At 44.5% G+C, this 24,337-nt stretch overlaps 1 protein-coding gene across 2 annotated transcripts in view; it reads left to right on the top strand.

Moving 5' to 3' along the window:
• sptlc3 (serine palmitoyltransferase, long chain base subunit 3) overlaps nt 1-24,337 on the top strand; it is a 96,101-nt gene that overhangs the window by 29,720 nt on the left and 42,044 nt on the right. For both annotated transcript variants that reach the window (XM_052495755.1, XM_052495745.1), the window contains one exon: nt 16,207-16,331. In XM_052495755.1, the coding sequence (XP_052351715.1) occupies nt 16,207-16,331 (125 nt within the window). The remainder of the gene's footprint in view (nt 1-16,206; nt 16,332-24,337) is intronic.

The following is a 24,337-nucleotide window of genomic DNA, read 5'->3' as shown; positions in this document are numbered from 1 at the left end:
AAACCCCAGGAAGAGTAGCTGCTGCCTTGGCAGGAACTAATGGGGATCCATAATAAACCCCAGGAAGAGTAGCTGCTGCCTTGGCAGGAACTAATGGGGATCCTAAATACACCCCAGGAAGAGTAGCTGCTGCCTTGGCAGGAACTAATGGGGATCCATAATAAACCCCAGGAAGAGTAGCTGCTGCCTTGACAGGAACTAATGGGCATCCATAATAAACCCCAGGAAGAGTAGCTGCTGCCTTGGCAGGAACTAATGGGGATCCATAATAAACCCCAAGAAGAGTAGCTGCTGCCTTGGCAGGAACTAATAGGGATCCATGATAAACCCCAGGAAGAGTAGCTGCTGCCTTGGCAGGAACTAATGGGGATCCATAATAAACCCCAGGAAGAGTAGCTGCTGCCTTGACAGGAACTAATAGGGATCCATAATAAACCCCAGGAAGAGTAGCTGCTGCCTTGACAGGAACTAATGGGGATCCATAATAAACCCCAGGAAGAGTAGCTGCTGCCTTGGCAGGAACTAATGGGGATCCATAATAAACCCCAGGAAGAGTAGCTGCTGCCTTGACAGGAACTAATGGGGATCCATAATAAACCCCAGGAAGAGTAGCTGCTGCCTTGACAGGAACTAATGGGGATCCATAATAAACCCCAGGAAGAGTAGCTGCTGCCTTGACAGGAACTAATGGGGATCCATAATAAACCCCAGGAAGAGTAGCTGCTGCCTTGACAGGAACTAATGGGGATCCATAATAAACCCCAGGAAGTGTAGCTGCTGCCTTGGCAGGTACTAATGGGGATCCATAATAAACCCCAGGAAGAGTAGCTGCTGCCTTCACAGAAACTAATGGGGATCCATAATAAACCCCAGGAGGAGTAGCTGCTGTCTTGACAGAGACTAATGGGGATCCATAATAAACCCCAGGAAGAGTAGCTGCTGCCTTGGCAGGAACTAATGGGGATCCATAATAAACCCCAGGAAGAGTAGCTGCTGCCTTGGCAGGAACTAATGGGGATCCATAATAAACCCCAGGAAGAGTAGCTGCTGCCTTGGCAGGAAGTAATGGGGATCCATAATAAACCCCAGGAAGAGTAGCTGCTGCCTTGACAGGAACTAATGGGCATCCATAATAAACCCCAGGAAGAGTAGCTGCTGCCTTGGCAGGAACTAATGGGGATCCATAATAAACCCCAGGAAGAGTAGCTGCTGCCTTGGCAGGAACTAATAGGGATCCATGATAAACCCCAGGAAGGGTAGCTGCTGCCTTGGCAGGAACTAATAGGGATCCATAATAAACCACAGGAAGAATAGATGCTGCCTTGGCAGGAACTAATGGGGATCCATAATAAACCCCAGGAAGAGTAGCTGCTGCCTTGGCAGGAAGTAATGGGGATCCATAATAAACCCCAGGAAGAGTAGCTGCTGCCTTGGCAGGAACTAATGGGGATCCATAATAAACCTCAGGAAGAGTAGCTGCTGCTGCCTTGACAGGAACTAATGGGGATCCATAATAAACCCCAGGAAGAGTAGCTGCTGCCTTGGCAGGAAGTAATGGGGATCCATAATAAACCCCAGGAAGAGTAGCTGCTGCCTTGACAGGAACTAATGGGGATCCATAATAAACCCCAGGAAGAGTAGCTGCTGCCTTGGCAGGAACTAATGGGGATCCTAAATAAACCCCAGGAAGAGTAGCTGCTGCCTTGGCAGGAACTAATGGGGATCCATAATAAACCCCAGGAAGAGTAGCTGCTGCCTTGGCAGGAACTAATGGGGATCCATAATAAACCCAAGGAAGAGTAGCTGCTGCCTTGGCAGGAACTAATAGGGATCCATGATAAACCCCAGGAAGAGTAGCTGCTGCCTTGACAGGAACTAATGGGGATCCATAATAAACCCCAGGAAGAGTAGCTGCTGCCTTGACAGGAACTAATAGGGATCCTAAATAAACCCCAGGAAGAGTAGCTGCTGCCTTGGCAGGAACTAATGGGGATCCATAATAAACCCCAGGAAGAGTAGCTGCTGCCTTGACAGGAACTAATAGGGATCCATAATAAACCCCAGGAAGAGTAGCTGCTGCCTTGACAGGAACTAATGGGGATCCATAATAAACCCCAGGAAGAGTAGCTGCTGCCTTGGCAGGAAGTAATGGGGATCCATAATAAACCCCAGGAAGAGTAGCTGCTGCCTTGACAGGAACTAATGGGGATCCATAATAAACCCCAGGAAGAGTAGCTGCTGCCTTGGCAGGAACTAATGGGGATCCTAAATACACCCCAGGAAGAGTAGCTGCTGCCTTGGCAGGAACTAATGGGGATCCATAATAAACCCCAGGAAGAGTAGCTGCTGCCTTGAAAGGAACTAATGGGGATCCATAATAAACCCCAGGAAGAGTAGCTGCTGCCTTGGCAGGAACTAATGGGGATCCATAATAAACCCCAGGAAGAGTAGCTGCTGCCTTGGCAGGAACTAATAGGGATCCATGATAAACCCCAGGAAGAGTAGCTGCTGCCTTGGCAGGAACTAATGGGGATCCATAATAAACCCCAGGAAGAGTAGCTGCTGCCTTGACAGGAACTAATAGGGATCCATAATAAACCCCAGGAAGAGTAGCTGCTGCCTTGACAGGAACTAATGGGGATCCATAATAAACCCCAGGAAGAGTAGCTGCTGCCTTGGCAGGAACTAATGGGGATCCATAATAAACCCCAGGAAGAGTAGCTGCTGCCTTGACAGGAACTAATGGGGATCCATAATAAACCCCAGGAAGAGTAGCTGCTGCCTTGACAGGAACTAATGGGGATCCATAATAAACCCCAGGAAGAGTAGCTGCTGCCTTGACAGGAACTAATGGGGATCCATAATAAACCCCAGGAAGAGTAGCTGCTGCCTTGGCAGGAACTAATGGGGATCCATAATAAACCCCAGGAAGTGTAGCTGCTGCCTTGGCAGGAACTAATGGGGATCCATAATAAACCCCAGGAAGAGTAGCTGCTGCCTTGACAGGAACTAATGGGGATCCATAATAAACCCCAGGAAGAGTAGCTGCTGCCTTGACAGGAACTAATGGGGATCCATAATAAACCCCAGGAAGAGTAGCTGCTGCCTTGACAGGAACTAATGGGGATCCATAATAAACCCCAGGAAGAGTAGCTGCTGCCTTGACAGGAACTAATGGGGATCCATAATAAACCACAGGAAGAGTAGCTGCTGCCTTGGCAGGAACTAATGGGGATCCATAATAAACCCCAGGAAGAGTAGCTGCTGCCTTTACAGGAACTAATGGGGATCCATAATAAACCCCAGGAAGAGTAGCTGCTGCCTTGACAGGAACTAATGGGGATCCATAATAAACCCCAGGAAGAGTAGCTGCTGCCTTGGCAGGAACTAATGGGGATCCATAATAAACCCCAGGAAGAGTAGCTGCTGCCTTGACAGGAACTAATGGGGATCCTAAATAAACCCCAGGAAGAGTAGCTGCTGCCTTGACAGGAACTAATGGGGATCCATAATAAACCCCAGGAAGAGTAGCTGCTGCCTTGACAGGAACTAATGGGGATCCATAATAAACCCCAGGAAGAGTAGCTGCTGCCTTGGCAGGACATAATGGGGATCCATAATAAACCCCAGGAAGAGTAGCTGCTGCCTTGACAGGAACTAATGGGGATCCTAAATAAATATATATACAAATAACTTACCACTTACATAAGATTATAGAATCTACCACTTACATAAGATTCTATTACCTACCACTTACATAAGATTCTATAACCTACCACTTACCTAAGATTCTATTACCTACTACTTACCTAAGATTCTATAACCTACCACTTACATAAGATTCTATAACCTACCACTTACCTAAGATTCTATTACCTACCACTTACCTAAGATTCTTTAACCTACCACTTACATAAGATTCTTTAACCTACCACTTACCTAAGATGCTATAACCTACCACTTACCTAAGATTCTATTACCTACCACTTACAGAAGATTCTTTAACCTACCACTTACCTAAGAATCTATAACCTACCACTTACCTAAGATTCTATAACCTACAAATTACCTAAGATTCTATTACCTACCACTTACATAAGATTATTTAACCTACCACTTACCACAGAATCTATAACCTACCACTTACCTAAGATTCTATAACCTACCAATTACCTAAGATTCTTTAACCTAACACTTACCTAAGAATCTATAACCTACCACTTACCTAAGATTCTATAACCTACCAATTACCTAAGATTCTTTAACCTAACACTTACCTAAGAATCTATAACCTACCAATTACCTAAGATTCTATAACCTACCACTTACCTAAGATTCTATTACCTACCACTTACAGAAGATTCTTTAACCTACCACTTACCTAAGAATCTATAACCTACCACTTACCTAAGATTCTATAACCTACAAATTACCTAAGATTCTATTACCTACCACTTACATAAGATTATTTAACCTACCACTTACCACAGAATCTATAACCTACCACTTACCTAAGATTCTATAACCTACCAATTACCTAAGATTCTATTACCTACCACTTACGTAGGATTCTATAACCTATCACTTACATAGGATTCTATAGCCTACCTCTTACATAACAGAGACTACATACTCTCTAAGTATACATACTACATACTCTCTCAGAGACCTATGGCACTCTAGTCCCTATATAGTGCACTACTTTTGACCAGAGCCCTATGGCACTCTAGTCCCTATATAGTGCACTAATTTTGACCAAGGCCCATAGGGTATAAAATTCCATTTGGGACACAGCCAAGATGGGTGAGCCCTTCCTAGTCTTGCTTATTTGGAATGGAAGAGTATGTGCAACTATGGGTTCTGGTCAATGATATTGCTTCATATAGAGAATAGGGTTTAATTTTGGGACACACATCTCTTTCATCTCATTTATCTTTTTCATCAATTTAAACAGAATCTTTAATTAACTTGGTAGTGGCTGCAACGATGAATGCATTATTTAATCTGTGTTAAATTATGTACAGTATGAAGCACACGCTTGGATCATTACCCAGGGGACCATCCACTGTATGTGGAGAGAAAACACTATCATGGTTGTACTGTAACATCATTAAACAGACTTAAATTAGGTCACATGGATATAACGTAGTGTTAGAGGCTAGCAGAGGGGATGTGGAGGGAAGATTCGTGTGTGTGTGTGTGTGTTGGTGAAAGCTTGGCGTCAGCAACACTAGGGGTGACCCTAGTGGGTTCAGTTCCCACTGGGGTCACGGGTTCAGTTCCCACTGGGGTCACGGGTTCAGTTCCCACTAGGGTCACGTTTCCCCTGGGGTTCCACTGGGGTTCAATTCCCACTGGGGTCACGGGTTCAGTTCCCACTGGGGTCACGGGTTCAGTTTCCACTGGGGTCACGGGTTCAGTTCCCACTGGGGTCACGGGTTCAGTTCCCACTGGGGTCACGGGTTCAGTTCCCACTGGGGTCACGGGTTCAGTTCCCACTGGGGTCACGGGTTCAGTTCCCACTGGGGTCACGGGTTCAGTTCCCACTGGGGTTACGGGTTCAGTTCCCACTGGGGTCACGGGTTCAGTTCCCACCGGAGTCACGTATATCAAATGTTTATACTCCCTGGAAGACATTCTGGATAAAAGCATAATTCTAAATTGTATGTATAAGAAGAGTTAATTGTCTGAGTTGTTTTGTCGCTCAATCTTACAGCTCTTAAACCAGTCAGGCTGTGAGAATGAACTCTATATACCTTCCCTTAGGGCCAAAACCTGACGTAACGTAAAATCTACATCCAATATTTGGTTGATATTTAATTGAGTTGTCAACAAATGTGAAAGGTATTTTTTTTAAATATATGTTTTATGTTACCCCCTTTTTCCTCCACAATTTTGATCTTGTCTCATCGCTGCAACTCCCCAACGGCGTCGGGAAAGGTGAACGCCGAGTCACGCGTCCTTTGGAACCCGCCAAACCGTTCTTCTTAACCCGGAAGCCAGCCGCATCAATGTGTTGGGACGAAACACCGTTCACTTGACGACCGAGGTCAGCCTGCAGGCGCCCGGCCCGCCACAAGGAGTCGCTAGAGCGTAATGAGCCAAGTAAAGCCCTCCCCTAACCAAACCCGCCAAACCCTCCCCTAACCCGGATGACGCTGGGCCAATTGTGCGTCACAATATGGGACTCCCGAACACAGCCGGTTGTGATACAGCCCAGGGTCGAACCCGGTCTGTAGTGTCGCCTCTAGCTCTGCGATGCAGTGCCTTACACCGCTGCTCCACTCGGGAGGGCCCTAACAAATGTGAATTATACTCTAGGTGAAAGAAGGTAAAGACAAAAATACATCACACAAAGTCTTTGAATGAAGAGATTGAGAGAAAACTGTCCAGTTTGAGTGTTTGATGCAGCTCATTTCAGTCGCTAGTGGCAGCGAACTGAAAAGACGAGTAACCCAGTGATGTGTGTGCTTTGGGGACCTGCAGCAGAATGTGACTGGCAGAACGAGTGTTGTATGTGGAGGATTACAAACAATAAATAACAAACACTTATTTTTAATGAATATTACTAACAACAGATTAAACAAATTTTGGCCAAGGGATCTGTGGAATAAGTTGAGGGTGTAATACAATACAATATTATTAATCTGCAATTTCTGTTCTTAACTCTGGGCAACATGGGCCTGGGAGGCTCACAGGGATATTGGTATCCACAGTAGTACACCAATTATTAATTTCATTAATACAATTATTTTTTAAACATACATGTACGCTTTAAAACTGCAAAGTTTTCTCAGCCTCATGGAAACATTTTATAGAATTGCAGGATATTATCTTTAAAGCTGCAACGACTAAACTGCAATTCACCTTCTCGTTTTACCAGCTCGCTTTGTGCTCAGTATCTTTAAAAGTGATATTTAAGCCAACCAAAAGCTGGTTTAAGCGGTAACGCTACATTTTTACAGTGGGAACACAGCCTATCCAGCTGTGATGCACACCGCCCATATGAAAATGGTACAAGAGAGGCCTAAGGTCCTTTTGGTGCCTGGATACTTCCTGTTTAGAAACATTTAAAAAAACAACGTGTTTTTTTTTCTCTCCCCATTTTGTTTTATTTTATTAAAAACCCTAGCATAGCCTCCTCTCCTCATTTTTTTAATCTGCCCCAAATCATTCACAAAGTAGACAAGACTGTGGATAAAGAGTTTGGCTCCTGAGACCGCTTGGAAATAAATCTTAATCACCAAAGCTTTATTAAAATATCAAGTTTCAGTGGAGTAAAACAATGAGCTGACATTCTCTTTTTTATCTCTGCATTGAAGGCAGGACCACATTATTTTAATCATGCAGGACCACATTATTTTAGTCAGGCAGGGCCACATTATTTTAGTCAGGCAGGGCCACATTATTTTAGTCAGGCAGGGCCACATTATTTTAACCAGGCAGGACCACATTATTTTAGTCAGGCAGGACCACATTATTTTAGTCAGGCAGGTCCACATTATTTTAGTCAGGCAGGGCCACATTATTTTAGTCAGGCAGGGCCACATTATTTTAGTCAGGCAGGGCCACATTATTTTAACCAGGCAGGACCACATTATTTTAGTCAGGCAGGACCACATTATTTTAGTCAGGCAGGGCCACATTATTTTAACTAGGCAGGCCCACATTATTTTAGTCAGGCAGGTCCACTTTATTTTAGTCAGGCAGGTCCACTTTATTTTAGTCAGGCAGGTCCCCTTTATTTTAGTCAGGCAGGCCCATAATATTTCAGCCTGGCAGGACCACATTATTTTAACCAGGCAGGTCCACATTATTTTAGTCAGGCAGGTCCACTTTATTTTAGTCAGGCAGGTCCACTTTATTTTAGTCAGGCAGGTCCCCTTTATTTTAGTCAGGCAGGCCCATAATATTTCAGCCTGGCAGGATCACATTATTTTAACCAGGCAGGACCACATTATTTTAGTCAGGCAGGTCCACTTTATTTTAGTCAGGCAGGCCCATAATATTTCAGCCTGGCAGGACCACATTATTTTAGTCAGGCAGGTCCACATTATTTTAGTCAGGCAGGCCCATAATATTTCAGCCTGGCAGGACCACATTATTTTAACCAGGCAGGACCACATTATTTTAGTCAGGCAGGTCCACATTATTTTAGTCAGGCAGGTCCACTTTATTTTAGTCAGGCAGGTCCACTTTATTTTAGTCAGGCAGGTCCCCTTTATTTTAGTCAGGCAGGCCCATAATATTTCAGCCTGGCAGGACCACATTATTTTAACCAGGCAGGACCACATTATTTTAGTCAGGCAGGTCCACATTATTTTAGTCAGGCAGGTCCACTTTATTTTAGTCAGGCAGGTCCACTTTATTTTAGTCAGGCAGGTCCCCTTTATTTTAGTCAGGCAGGCCCATAATATTTCAGCCTGGCAGGACCACATTATTTTAACCAGGCAGGTCCACTTTATTTTAGTCAGGCAGGTCCCCTTTATTTTAGTCAGGCAGGTCCATAATATTTCAGCCTGGCAGGGCCACATTATTTTAACCAGGCAGGTCCACTTTATTTTAGTCAGGCAGGTCCACTTTATTTTAGTCAGGCAGGTCCCCTTTATTTTAGTCAGGCAGGCCCATAATATTTCAGCCTGGCAGGACCACATTATTTTAACCAGGCAGGTCCACTTTATTTTAGTCAGGCAGGTCCACTTTATTTTAGTCAGGCAGGTCCCCTTTATTTTAGTCAGGCAGGCCCATAATATTTCAGCCTGGCAAGACCACATTATTTTAACCAGGCAGGTCCACTTTATTTTAGTCAGGCAGGTCCCCTTTATTTTAGTCAGGCAGGCCCATAATATTTCAGCCTGGCAGGACCACATTATTTTAGTCAGGCAGGTCCACATTATTTTAGTGAGGCAGGTCCACATTATTTAACCAGGCAGGTCTCATTTTTAGATGTGTGTAAAAACCCTCCATGGTGTGTTTTAAAATTATTTCCCCCCACGGGGAGAAAGTATGGAGCCTGTAAGTACATGGCCCGTTTAAAACAAGTTGTTTTGTTTTTAGAATTTGATTATAATTATTTGTTCTCTTTGGCCTCAATCAATAATTAATTGAATATTGTTTATTGACTATGTTTGGCATGGCCTAGTCCCTAATATCAGTGCGAATGATATTGAAACCATGCAATAACCTAAAACAATGTGGATTACAAATGGGTTCAAGTTACCCTATTTAGCAAAGATAGAATGGGTCTACATATTGTTCCTGTAACAAACTATAAAGGTCTAACGAGGCGGCAGGGTAGCCTAGTGGTTAGAGTGTAGGGACGGTATGTAGCCTAGTGGTTAGAGTGTAGGGACGGCAGATAGCCTAGTGGTTAGAGTGTAGGGACGGTATGTAGCCTAGTGGTTAGAGTGTAGGGACGGTAGGTAGCCTGGTGGTTAGAGTGTAGGGACAGTAGGTAGCCTAGCGGTTAGAGTGTAGGGACGGCAGGTAGCCTAGTGGTTAGAGTGTAGGGACGGTAGGCAGCCTAGTGATTGGAGTGTAGGGACAGTAGGTAGCCTAGTGGTTAGAGTGTAGGGACGGCAGGTAGCCTAGTGGTTAGAGTGTAGGGACGGCAGGTAGCCTAGTGGTTAGAGTGTAGGGACGGCAGGTAGCCTAGTGGTTAGAGTGTAGGGACGGCAGGTAGCCTAGTGGTTAGAGTGTAGGGACGGCAGGTAGCCTAGTGGTTAGAGTGTAGGGACAGTAGGTAGCCTAGTGGTTAGAGTGTAGGGACAGTAGGTAGCCTAGTGGTTAGAGTGTAGGGACGGCAGGTAGCCTAGTGGTTAGAGTGTAGGGACGGCAGGGTAGCCTAGTGGTTAGAGTGTAGGGACAGTAGGTAGCCATTGGTTAGAGTGTAGGGACAGTAGGTAGCCTAGTGGTTAGAGTGTAGGGACGGCAGGTAGCCTAGTGGTTAGAGGGTAGGGACGGTAGGTAGCCTAGTGGTTAGAGTGTAGGGACGGCAGGTAGCCTAGTGGTTAGAGTGTAGGGACGGCAGTTAGCCTAGTGGTTAGAGTGTAGGGACGGCAGGTAGCCTAGTGGTTAGAGTGTAGGGACGGCAGGTAGCCTAGTGGTTAGAGTGTAGGGATGGTAGGTAGCCTTGTGGGTAGAGCGTTGGACTAGTAACCAGAAGGTTGCAAGTTCAAACCCCTGAGCTGACATGGTACAAATCTGTCCTTCCGCACCTGAACAGACAGTTAACTCACTGTTCCTAGACCAGTTAACTCACTGTTCCTAGACCAGTTAACTCACTGTTCCTAGACCAGTTAACTCACTGTTCCTAGACCAGTTAACTCACTGTTCCTAAACCAGTTAACTCACTGTTCCCAGACCAGTTAACTCACTGTTCCTAGACCAGTTAACTCACTGTTCCTAGACCAGTTAACTCACTGTTCCTAGACCAGTTAACTCACTGTTCCCAGACCAGTTAACTCACTGTTCCTAGACCAGTTAACTCACTGTTCCTAGACCAGTTAACTCACTGTTCCTAGACCAGTTAACTCACTGTTCCCAGACCAGTTAACTCACTGTTCCCAGACCAGTTAACTCACTGTTCCCAGACCAGTTAACTCACTGTTCCTAGACCAGTTAACTCACTGTTCCCAGGCCGTCATTGAAAATAAGAATTTCTTCTTAACTGACTAGTTAAATAACATTCCAAGGCAATACATAAAAGACTGTAAATACTACACAACCTGAAGCAACCACGTATTTTACTATGGAGCACATTCTGATTGGCCAGTGAGGGGCCAAGCCTCGACACACCCACAACTCGTATGTTGGTCTTTTTAGAGGGTCTCAGCACCTGCACGCACACAGTGTTAGAGAGAGAAATGATTAACTTAACACTTGTCTTTTTACAACTTTGAAGACGTAGCTACCGCAGTCACGCTCGTTCAATTACAACCGACCCAACATCACAAATATACTGTTGTTAGGTTCTAATTTGTCTAATTTGTTATTTGAGTAAATAACTCACGGACACTGGAGAACCAAGTATAATTGGTTCCCAAAGGGTCGACACAGCTTTACAAATACATGTTTCCACCATCACAAGTATAATAATTCTCCACTTTAGGCCCTCCTCCTCTCCAATCCTTACATCATATAGTTTGACAGGAAGAGGGTAATGAACAATCTCTCCCTTCAGGGTATCTGACCTGACCTTAACCCCTCCTTCGCCTAATCCACAGATATCAATACACTTCCCCTCTAGCAAACCTGTGACTTCCTCCCGTCCACCCAACACATCCCAAAGCCATCTGTCTCCTACAGAGAATCATTATCTTCTGATGTAAATAAAAAACAAACAATCTCTTTCACTCCTTTACATACTATTCTTCTGGAGTATAACAATGTTCCAAGTTTCACCTAACCTAAGTTTCAATCTAACACTGTGAAATAAACACAAATTGCTTATTGGAAATTTGTGCCAGGGCACACAAACAATGAACTTTTTTCAGTGAATTTCAGTCACAGATGAAGACTGTAGGTTACTTAAGACGGAAACAATCGGAGTGTTGTTGGTCGGGGAGTGGGTGTATAACGCGGCTGTCTAGCATCCCCATTATGTTGTGTGTTCGAATCACGTCAAGAACAACTTTAGAATTTTAGCAACAACTCAACACTTAACTACTGAACCTAGCCTAGCTAAAGTTAACCACCCAGTTAACCTAGCAAGCTAGCGTTAGCCACAATAAATTGGAATTTGTGTAATGTACACAAATGCATTATGAAGAAAGAAAACAATGTAATACACAGGAAATGCATTGTGAATAAATGTGTGTAGTGGACTAAGTAATTCATGTCTATTTCACAATAAGCTGTGACAGTCAGTTACCTATAAAGGCTTGAAAATCCCCCTGCTACCGTTTCCCAGGAGTGGCCTGGTCCCAGATCTGTTTATGCTGACCATAGGATTTGGCAAGACGGAACAAACAGATCTGGGACCTGGTTATCCCCAGGGGTGTTGGTGACTTTACACAACACTGGTTGTCAAGCTCGGGACTGGGACAGAGTGGGTTATTTTGCGAAGGTGGAATCTAGTGGACAAGTGATGATGACTGGGATTACTTGGCATTCTAGAATCTAGTGGACAAGTGATGATGACTGGGTTTACTTGGCATTCTAGAATCTAGTGGACAAGTGATGATGACTGGGGTTACTTGGCATTCTAGAATCTAGTGGACAAGTGATGATGACTGGGATTACTTGGCATTCTAGAATCTAGTGGACAAGTGATGATGACTGGGGTTACTTGGCATTCTAGAATCTAGTGGACAAGTGATGATGACTGGGTTTACTTGGCATTCTAGAATCTAGTGGACAAGTGATGATGACTGGGGTTACTTGGCATTCTAGAATCTAGTGGACAAGTGATGATGACTGGGAATACTTGGCATTCTAGAATCTAGTGGACAAGTGATGATGACTGGGGTTACTTGGCATTCTAGAATCTAGTGGACAAGTGATGATGACTGGGAATACTTGGCATTCTAGAATCTAGTGGACAAGTGATGATGACTGGGTTGGGAGGCAGAGATCCATTTTACATGGCTGACCCCGGTTTAATCCGATAAATGTGTGTAGTGACATAATTGCCACTTGATTGAGGAAACTGAAGGGACTCGGGGCTTGTGCTGAGTAATGACTCCACAATCTCACTCTCCTTCCGTTCAAAAGAACCGAATGAGCCACAGGTGGAATACAGATTAGTATACAGGCCCGACTGATTCAACATTCTAGCTTCAAAAGAGAACAGATGCCGATGACGCAGCCAGACAGCGAGCCAGTCAGATTACAATGACGTCCTCCACGTGCCTCTGGACTGGACCTGGGCTTTGAGCCTGTGTGGTTGAGGAAGTGTATGAATTCAATGTTATTTGACGCAGAGGCTGATGGGAGGCGCTGAATGGGATTGAAGAGGGTGCAGTGCTGCTTCGATGCATGATGTTGATATACACACCACGTGGTGCTAGGGGTGGGCGATATATAGAACTAATTTGAATGTATGTTTTAGCGTGATATTCCAAATATCGCAAGAATTGGGGTTTTTATTTACATTTTTTTGTGTTTGTCCGCTTGTAGGCCGTAAGTAACTACCGCAGGCCGTGCCTAAGGACTGTGAGCTGTGCTCAGCTTCCCACTTATACACCAAGCCCCTCCCACCAAGCCCCTCCCACCAAGCCCCTCCCTACTGCCACTCAAAACAAAAACTAAAAAAGCGATTTGAGGTTTGGTCCAACAGAATCGTTCATATGGACACTGAAACACATTGAGACATTATTGTACTGTGATAGAGGAGACGTTAAACTGTTTATGTTTTATGTCTCAACTACTTACATTTTGCCAAAAGCAGACATAACTAAAACAGGAGTATCAATGAACATTGATTCTGGAAAATTAAAGCTCAATTTGTAGTGTGCGGTATTACGGTATCACGTACCACTAGCAACATTGTAGTCAGACTGTTATACTAGCTGTCTAGTACCAGCTGTCTAGTCTGTGTTTTATAATACCACGTACCACTAGCAGCATTGTAGTCAGACTGTTATACTAGCTGTCTAGTACTAGCTGTCTAGTCTGTGTTATATAATACCACGTACCACTAGCAGCATTGTAGTCAGACTGTTATACTAGCTGTCTAGTACTAGCTGTCTAGTCTGTGTTTTATAATACCACGTACCACTAGCAGCATTGTAGTCAGACTGTTATACTAGCTGTCTGTACTAGTCTAGTCTGTTTTATAATACCACGTACCACTAGCAGCATTGTAGTCAGACTGTTATACTAGCTGTCTAGTACTAGCTGTCTAGTCTGTGTTATATAATACCACGTACCACTAGCAGCATTGTAGTCAGACTGTTATACTAGCTGTCTAGTACTAGCTGTCTAGTCTGTGTTTTATAATACCAAGTACCACTAGCAGTATTGTAGTCAGACTGTTATACTAGCTGTCTAGTCTGTGTTATATAATACCACGTACCACTAGCAGCATTGTAGTCAGACTGTTATACTAGCTGTCTAGTCTGTGTTATATAATACCACGTACCACTAGCAGCATTGTTGTCAGACTGTTATACTAGCTGTCTAGTCTGTGTTATATAATACCACGTACCACTAGCAGCATTGTTGTCAGACTGTTATACTAGCTGTCTAGTCTGTGTTTTATAATACCACGTACCACTAGCAGCATTGTCGTCAGACTGTTATACTAGCTGTCTAGTACCAGCTGTCTAGTCTGTGTTATATAATACCACGTACCACTAGCAGCATTGTAGTCAGACTGTTATACTAGCTGTCTAGTACCAGCTGTCTAGTCTGTGTTTTATAATACCACGTACCACTAGCAGCATTGTTGTCAGACTGTTATACTAGCTGTCTAGTCTGTGTTTTATAATACCACGTACCACTAGCAGCATTGTAGTCAGACTGTTATACTAGCTGTCTAGTACCAGCTGTCTAGTCTGTGTTTTATAATACCACGTACCACTAGCAGCATTGTTGTCAGACTGTTATACTAGCTGTCTAGTACCAGCTGTCTAGTCTGTGTTTTTATTTTTTTTTAAAGTGCAATAAGTATAAAACACAATTATATACAGTATAAGGAATTGGCAACTCGTGCTCATTCTGAGATAAGGTAGGCCAATTGATTTCAATTAGCATGATGTTGAGAAACGGTTGAAATGGACAGAGGTGTGTACCTCGTTAAAAATAATATGACTAAGATTGTGGTTTTGGCTTCTGGACAACGAAAGAAAGTTGACAGGGGAAAAAAACCAGTAGAGCAGGAGAGACGTGGTATATGAGGAAGTCTTGACAAAAGGCCTCTCGCTGACTATTGAGTTGCGGCTGTCGGTGAACAGCATCTCGAGTATTTGTGAAGAGTATCATTTAAATGTTCAGACAAGAAGAAGTGGTAGGGGTGTGTGGCGAAGATAGCTCTTCAGAACACATGCTCTCAGCTCTCCAGAACACATGCTCTCAGCTCTTCAGAACACATGCAATAAATGAAAAATGGTTAACACAACCAACTTGACAGAGCTTTAAGAATTTTTTAAAGAATAAAGTACACATTTTGTAGAATCCAGCTGTGCAAAGCTCTTAAAGACTTACCAGAAAGACTCACAGCTTAAAGACTTACCAGAAAGACTCACAGCTGTAATTGCTGCCGAAGGTAATTCTAACATGTATTGACTTGTGTGTGAATACTTATGTAAATCAGATTTTCATTTTTTAAGTCCAACAAATGTTTTAACATTTTAAAAAAATGTTTTATTTTGGGAAATATGTGTAGATGGGGTGAATTTATATATATATTTTTTAATCCATGTTGAATTCAGGCTGTAACACAAAATGTGTAATGAGTCACACGGTATGAATACTCTCTGAAGGCACTGTAATTGTATGCAGGAATGAACTGGACATTAGTGAACTGCCAATCAGTTTGTCCAATACATGCGGCAGACACACACCCATATATTTGAGGAGCTATAAATCTGTTAATCTCCCTGGATGGTGCGTGGACCATATTTCATAGATATTGTACGGAATCATCCTCAGCATTTGAATGAACACATTATTGAACTGCCACTCACCTTGGTCCAAGAACATGTGGCAAAACACCATAATGCTCGAACCCACCGGTCCCCTCTCCCGACCTCTTCTCCCCAAAACGCTTAGATGTTAGAAACAATATGTTAGAAGCTCCACTACTACAGTGCTTCCATCTGTCCAGAACCTTCTGACATTAGGGACTTGGACCAAGGGGAAGGGGTAAGGAGGGAATTACACTCGTAGGGGGAATATATATATTATTTAGAAGCTTTAAAGGGATTCTTTGGCTGTCCCCTTATCAAAACCCTTTGGGTTCTACCTGGAACCCAAAAGGTTCTACCTGCAACCCCAAAAGGTTCTACCTGAAACCCCAAAAGGCTCTACCTGGAACCCAAAAGGGTTCTCTTACGGGGTCATCTGAAAAACCCATTTGGGTTTTAGGTAGAACCTTTTGGTGTTTCAGGTAGAACCCTTTTGGGTTCCAGGTAGAACCCTTTTTTTCTTAGTTTCGGACTGACTGTAAGAGCAATCAGATTGATCACTTGAAATAGCAGCAAACAGTGACAGGAAATGGATATGAATTTTCTTTTTGTTTCTCTTTCTCATTTCTCTATCCAGGTAACCTGGCTATCCATGAGGAGTTGGAGCAGCTTGTAGCCACCTTCCTGGGGGTAGAGTCCTCCATGATCTTCGGCATGGGCTTTGCTACCAACTCTATGAACATACCGGCACTGGTCGGAAAGGTGGGTCTTTATCATCTAGCCTGGCTAAACCAGATTGAAACAATGTTCAGTGTGTGTGGCGAAATCCTGCACGGAACCTTCAGCGTGCGCTGCCACTTTAAGAGCGCCCTGCCACTTTAAGAGCATGCGGCCACTTTAAGAGCGCCCTGCCACTTTAAGAGCATGCGGCCACTTTAAGAGCGCCCTGCCACTTTAAGAGCGCCCTGCCACTTTAAGAGCATGCGGCCACTTTAAGAGCGCCCTGCCACTTTAAGAGCGCCCTGCCACTTTAAGAGCGCCCTGCCACTTTAAGAGCGCCCTGCCACTTTAAGAGCGCCCTGCCACTTTAAGAGCGCCCTGCCACTTTAAGAGCGCCCTGCCACTTTAAGAGCATGCGGCCACTTTAAGAGCGCTCTGCCACTTTAAGAGCATGCGGCCACTTTAAGAGCGCCCTGCCACTTTAAGAGCGCGGCCACTTTAAGAGCGCTCTGCCACTTTAAGAGCGCCCTGCCACTTTAAGAGCGCCCTGCCACTTTAAGAGCGCCCAGCCACTTTAAGAGCGCCCTGCCACTTTAAGAGCGCCCTGCCACTTTAAGAGCGCCCTGCGACTTTAAGAGCGCCCTGCCACTTTAAGAGCGCCCTGCCACTTTAAGAGCGCCCTGCCACTTTAAGAGCATGCGGCCACTTTAAGAGCGCCCTGCCACTTTAAGAGTATGCGGCCACTTTAAGAGCGCTCTGCCACTTTAAGAGCATGCGGCCACTTTAAGAGCGCCCTGCCACTTTAAGAGCATGCAGCCACTTTAAGAGCGCCCTGCCACTTTAAGAGCGCCCTGCCACTTTAAGAGCGCCCTGCCACTTTAAGAGCGCCCTGCCACTTTAAGAGCGCTCTGCCACTTTAAGAGCATGCGGCCACTTTAAGAGCGCTCTGCCACTTTAAGAGCATGCGGCCACTTTAAGAGCGCCCTGCCACTTTAAGAGCGCCCTGCCACTTTAAGAGCGCCCTGCCACTTTAAGAGCGCCCTGCCACTTTAAGAGCGCGCTGACACTTTAACCTCTTCAACCTATGGGGGCGCTATGTCATTATTGGATAAAAAGACGTGCCCGTTTTAAGCGCAATATTTTGTCACGAAAAGATGCTCGACTATGCATGGAATTGACAGCCTTGGAAAGACAAAACTCTGACGTCTCCAAAACTGCAAAGATATTATCTGTGAGTGCCCCAGAACTAATGCTACAGGCGAAACCAAGATGAAACTTCAAACAGGAAATGAACAGGATTTTTTACGCTATGTTTACTAACGTCTCCTTATATGGCTGTGAATATGCTGGGAACGAGCTTATGCGCTCTGCCGTTCATCCAAGATGTCTGCAGCATTGTGGCGTATTTGTAGGCATATCATTGGAAGATTGGCCATAAGAGACTACATTTGCCAGGGGGCCGTCCGGTGTCCTTTGTTTAAATCGGTGCGTAATTCCCAGTGGCAACCATTGTACCTTACGTTACAGAAGGAGACTCATACTTCCAGGAACGATACATCATTGAAGAGATATGTGAAAAACACCTTGAGGATTGGTTCTAAACAACGTTTGCCATGTTTCAGTCGATATTATGGAGTTAATTTGGAAAAAAGTTTGGCGTTTGGATAACTGAATTTTCGTTTTTTTTTGGTAGCCAAACGTGACGCACCAAACGGACCGATTTCTCCTGCACAAAAAATCTTTCAGGAAAAACTGAACATTTGCTATCTAACTGAGAGTCTCCTCATTGAAAACATCTGAAGTTCTTCAAAGGTAAATGATTTATTGAATGTTTTTGCTGGTTTTTGTGAAAATGTGGCCTGCTAATGCTAACTCTAAATGCTAACGCTAAATGCTAAATGCTAGTTTGCTATGGTAGAGAAGCATATTTTTGAAAATCTGAGATGACAGTGTTGTTAACAAAAGGCTAAGCTTGAGAGCTAGCATATTAATTTCATTTCATTTGCGATTTTCATGAATAGTTAACGTTGCGTTATGGTATTGAGCTTGAGGCTATGATTACGCTACCGGATCCGGCATGGCTCCACGCAAGAAGTTAAGAGTGCCCTGCCACTTTAAGAGCGCACTGCCACTTTAAGAGCGCGCTGCCACTTTAAGAACGCGCTGCCACTTTAAGAACGCGCTGCCACTTTAAGAGCGCGCTGCCACTTTAAGAGCGCGCTGCCACTTTAAGAACGCGCTGCCACTTTAAGAGCGCATCAGCAGTCAGGAAGGAGGAGATTAAGAGCTCTTGCTGCTCTCTGTGTGGCACGTGGAGCTCTCGGTTGGCATGGCAGTTGGACAGTATGTGCAACTCTGCCGAAGTCTTGTTTATTTTCAGCGTGCTTAGTTGTAAAGTGTTTTTAAGTTGATCTGAGGTTTTTCCGGCGATAGGTCGTGGTTGTAATCTTTTGGGTCTGCTCCTGTCATTATTTGCATGGAGTAAAAGCAACATTGTCGCAAAGCTTTTAAAAACAAACCAACCCTCTAGTCTCCACTGGCCAACAGGCTGCCCTCTAGTCTCCACTAGCCAACAGGCTACTCTCTAGTCTCCACTGGCCAACAGGCTACTCTCTAGTCTCCACTGGCCAACAGGCTACTCTCTAGTCTCCACTGGCCAACAGGCTACTCTCTAGTCTCCACTGGCCAATAGGCTACCCTCTAGTCTCCACTAGCCAACAGGCTACTCTCTAGTCTCCACTGGCCAACAGGCTACTCTCTAGTCTCCACTGGCCAACAGGCTACTCTCTAGTCTCCACTGGCCAATAGGCTGCTCTCTAGTCTCCATTAGCCAACAGGCTACTCTCTAGTCTCCACTGGCCAATAGGCTACCCTCTAGTCTCCACTAGCCAACAGGCTACTCTCTCGTCTCTACTAGCCAACAGGCTACTCTCTAGTCTCCACTGGCCAAACGGCTAGTGGTCTACTGTAGTCCACTACCCTATAGACCCTGGTCTACAGTAGTCCACTACCCTATAGACCCTGGTCTACAGTAGTCCACTACCCTATAAACCCTGGTCTACAGTAGTCCACTACCCTGGTCAACAGTAGTCCACTACCCTATAAACCCTGGTCTACAGTAGTGCACTACCCTGGTCTACAGTAGTCCACTACCCTATAGACCCTGGTCTACAGTAGTCCACTACCCTGGTCTACAGGAGTCCACTACCCTATAGACCCTGGTCTACAGTAGTCCACTACCCTGGTCTACAGTAGTCCACTACCCTATAGACCCTGGTCAACAGTAGTTCACTACCCTATATACCCTGGTCAACAGTAGCCCACTACCCTATAGACCCTGGTCTAAAGTAGTCCACTACCCTGGTCTACAGTAGTTCACTACCCTATAGACCCTGGTCTACAGTAGTCCACTACCCTATAGACCCTCGTCAACAGTAGTCCACTACCCTGGTCAACAGTAGTCTACTACCCTGGTCTACAGTAGTCCACTACCCTGGTCAACAGTAGTCCACTACCCTGGTCTACAGTAGTCCACTACCCTGGTCAACAGTAGTCCACTACCCTGATCTACAGTAGTCCACTACCCTGATCTACAGTAGTCCACTACCCTGGTCAACAGTAGTCCACTACCCTGGTCAACAGTAGTCCACTACCCTGGTCTACAGTAGTCCACTACCCTATAGACCCTGGTCAACAGTAGTCCACTACCCTGGTCAACAGTAGTCCACTACCCTGGTCAACAGTAGTCCACTACCCTGGTCAACAGTAGTCCACTACCCTGGTCAACAGTAGTCCACTACCCTGGTCAACAGTAGTCCACTACCCTGGTCAACAGTAGTCTACTACCTTGGTCTACAGTAGTCCACTAGCCTGGTCAACAGTAGTCCACTCCCTGGTCTACAGTAGTCCACTACCCTGGTCTACAGTAGTCCACTACCCTGGTCTACAGTAGTCCACTACCCTGGTCTACAGTAGTCCACTACTCTGGTCTACAGTAGTCCACTACCCTGGTCAACAGTAGTCCACTACCCTGATCTACAGTAGTCCACTACCCTGGTCAACAGTAGTCCACTACCCTGATCTACAGTAGTCCACTACCCTGGTCAACAGTAGTCCACTACCCTGGTCAACAGTAGTCCACTACCCTATAGACCCTGGTCAACAGTAGTCCACTACCCTGGTCTACAGTAGTCCACTACCCTGGTCTACAGTAGTCCACTACCCTGGTCAACAGTAGTCCACTACCCTGGTCAACAGTAGTCCACTACCCTGGTCAACAGTAGTCCACTACCCTGGTCAACAGTAGTCCACTACCCTGGTCTACAGTAGTCCACTACCCTGGTCAACAGTAGTCCACTACCCTGGTCTACAGTAGTCCACTACCCTGGTCTACAGTAGTCCACTACCCTGGTCTACAGTAGTCCACTACCCTGGTCTACAGTAGTCCACTACCCTGGTCTACAGTAGTCCACTACCCTGGTCAACAGTAGTCCACTACCCTGGTCAACAGTAGTCCACTACCCTGGTCTACAGTAGTCCACTACCCTGGTCAACAGTAGTCCACTACCCTGGTCAACAGTAGTCCACTACCCTGGTCAACAGTAGTCCACTACCCTGGTCAACAGTAGTCCACTACCCTGGTCAACAGTAGTCCACTACCCTGGTCTACAGTAGTCCACTACCCTATAGACCCTGGTCAACAGGCGTCCACTACCTTATAGACCCTGGTCAACAGGCGTCCACTACCTTATAGACCCTGGTCAACAGGCGTCCACTACCTTATAGACCCTGGTCAACAGTAGTGGGCAGTAAAGTAATAACCCCCATACATTAATAACCCCCATACAGTACAGTAATAACCACGTACAGTACAGTAATAACCCCCATACAGTACAGTAATAACCCCCATACAGTACAGTAATAACCCCCATACAGTACAGTAATAACCCCATACAGTACAGTAATAACCCCCATACAGTACAGTAATAACCCCCATACAGTACAGTAATAACCCCCATACAGTACAGTAATAACCCCCATACAGTACAGTAATAACCCCATACAGTACAGTAATAACCCCCATACAGTACAGTAATAACCCCCATACAGTACAGTAATAACCCCCATACAGTACAGTAATAACCCCATACAGTACAGTAATAACCCCCATACAGTAATAACCCCCATACAGTACAGTAATAACCCCCATACAGTAATAACCCCCATACAGTAATAACCCCCATACAGTACAGTAATAACCTCCATACAGTAATAACCCCATACAGTAATAACCCCCATATAGTAATAACCCCCATACAGTACAGTAATAACCCCCATACAGTAATATCTTCCGTGCAGTAATAACTCCCATACAGTACAGTAATAACCCCATACAGTAATAACCCCCATACAGTACAGTAATAACCCCCATACAGTAATAACCCCCATACAGTAATAACCCCCATAAAGTACAGTAATAACCCCATACAGTAATAACCCCCATACAGTACAGTAATATCCCCCATACAGTAATATCCCCCATAAAGTAATAACCCCGTACAGTACAGTAATAACCCCCATACAGTGCAGTAATAACCCCCATACAGTACAGTAATAACCCCCATACAGTAATAACCCCCATACAGTACAGTAATAACCCCCATACAGTAATAACCCCCATACAGTAATAACCCCATATAGTACAGTAATAACCTCCATACAGTAATAACCCCCATACAGTAATAACCCCCATACAGTACAGTAATAACCCCCATACAGTAATAACCTCCATACAGTAATAACCCCCATACAGTAATAACCCCCATACAGTACAGTAATAACCCCCATACAGTACAGTAATAACCCCCATACAGTAATAACCCCCATACAGTAATAACCCCCATACAGTACAGTAATAACCCCCATACAGTACAGTAATAACCCCATACAGTACAGTAATAACCTCCTTACAGTAATAACCCCATACAGTAATAACCCCCATACAGTACAGTAATAACCCCCATACAGTAATAACCCCCATACAGTACAGTAATAACCCCCATACAGTAATATCTTCCGTGCAGTAATAACTCCCATACAGTACAGTAATAATATATGCCATTTAGCAGACGCTTTTCCAAAGCGACTTACAGTCATGTTTGCATACATTCTACATGGGTAATCCCGGGATCGAACCCACTACCCTGGCGTTACAAGCGCCATGCTCTACCAACTGAGCTACAGAAGGTACAGTAATAACCCCCATACAGTACAGTAATAACCCCATACAGTACAGTAATAACCCCCATGCAGTAATAACCCCCATACAGTAATAACCCCCATAAAGTACAGTAATAACCCCATACAGTAATAACCCCCATACAGTACAGTAATATCCCCCATACAGTACAGTAATAACCCCCATACAGTAATAACCCCGTACAGTACAGTAATAACCCCATACAGTACAGTAATAATCCCCATACAGTACAGTAATAACCCCATACAGTACAGTAATAACCCTATACAGTACAGTAATAACCCCCGTACAGTACAGTAATAACCCTATACAGTACAGTAATAACCCCATGCTGTACAGTAATAACCCCCATACAGTACAGTAACAACCCCCATACAGTACAGTAATAACCACGTACAGTAATAACCCCGTACAGTACAGTAATAACCCCATACAGTACAGTAATAACCCCATACAGTACAGTAATAACCCCATACAGTACAGTAATAACCCCCATACAGTACAGTAATATCCCCCATACAGTACAGTAATAACCCCCATACAGTACAGTAATAACCCCATACAGTACAGTAATAACCCCATACAGTACAGTAATAACCCCATACAGTACAGTAATAACCCCCATACAGTACAGTAATAACCCCCATACAGTACAGTAATAACCCCATACAGTACAGTAATAACCCCCATACAGTACAGTAATAACCCCATACAGTACAGTAATAACCCCGTACAGTACAGTAATAACCCCCATACAGTACAGTAATAACCCCCATACAGTACAGTAATAACCCCATACAGTACAGTAATAACCCCCATACAGTACAGTAATAACCCCATACAGTACAGTAATAACCCCGTACAGTACAGTAATAACCCCCATACAGTACAGTAATAACCCCATACAGTACAGTAATAACCCCGTACAGTACAGTAATAACCCCCATACAGTACCCCCATACAGTACAGTAATAACCCCATACAGTACAGTAATAACCCCAGTAATAATACAGTACAGTAATAACCCCCATACAGTACAGTAATAACCCCCATACAGTACAGTAATATCCCCCATACAGTACAGTAATAACCCCCATACAGTACAGTAATAACCCCGTACAGTACAGTAATAACCCCCATACAGTACAGTAATAACCCCATACAGTACAGTAATAACCCCGTACAGTACAGTAATAACCCCCATACAGTACAGTAATAACCCCCATACAGTACAGTAATAACCCCATACAGTACAGTAATAACCCCATACAGTACAGTAATAACCCCCATACAGTACAGTAATAACCCCCATACAGTACAGTAATATCCCCCATACAGTACAGTAATAACCCCCATACAGTACAGTAATAACCACGTACAGTACAGTAATAACCCCATACAGTACAGTAATAACCCCATACAGTACAGTAATAACCACATACAGTACAGTAATAACCCCCATACAGTACAGTAATAACCCCGTACAGTACAGTAATATCCCCCATACAGTACAGTAATAACCCCCATACAGTACAGTAATAACCCCCATACAGTACAGTAATAACCCCATACAGTACAGTAATAACCCCCATACAGTACAGTAATAACCCCATACAGTACAGTAATAACCCCCATACAGTACAGTAATACCCCCATACAGTACAGTAATAACCCCATACAGTACAGTAATAACCCCGTACAGTACAGTAATAACCCCATACAGTACAGTAATAACCCCATACAGTACAGTAATAACCCCCATACAGTACAGTAATAACCCCAGTACAGT

This window comes from Oncorhynchus keta, chromosome 3 (genome assembly GCF_023373465.1).
Source record: "Oncorhynchus keta strain PuntledgeMale-10-30-2019 chromosome 3, Oket_V2, whole genome shotgun sequence".
NCBI classification, from domain to species: domain Eukaryota; kingdom Metazoa; phylum Chordata; class Actinopteri; order Salmoniformes; family Salmonidae; genus Oncorhynchus; species Oncorhynchus keta.
Note: the sequence above shows the minus strand (reverse complement) of the source record. Positions and strands in the feature narration are given on the sequence as shown.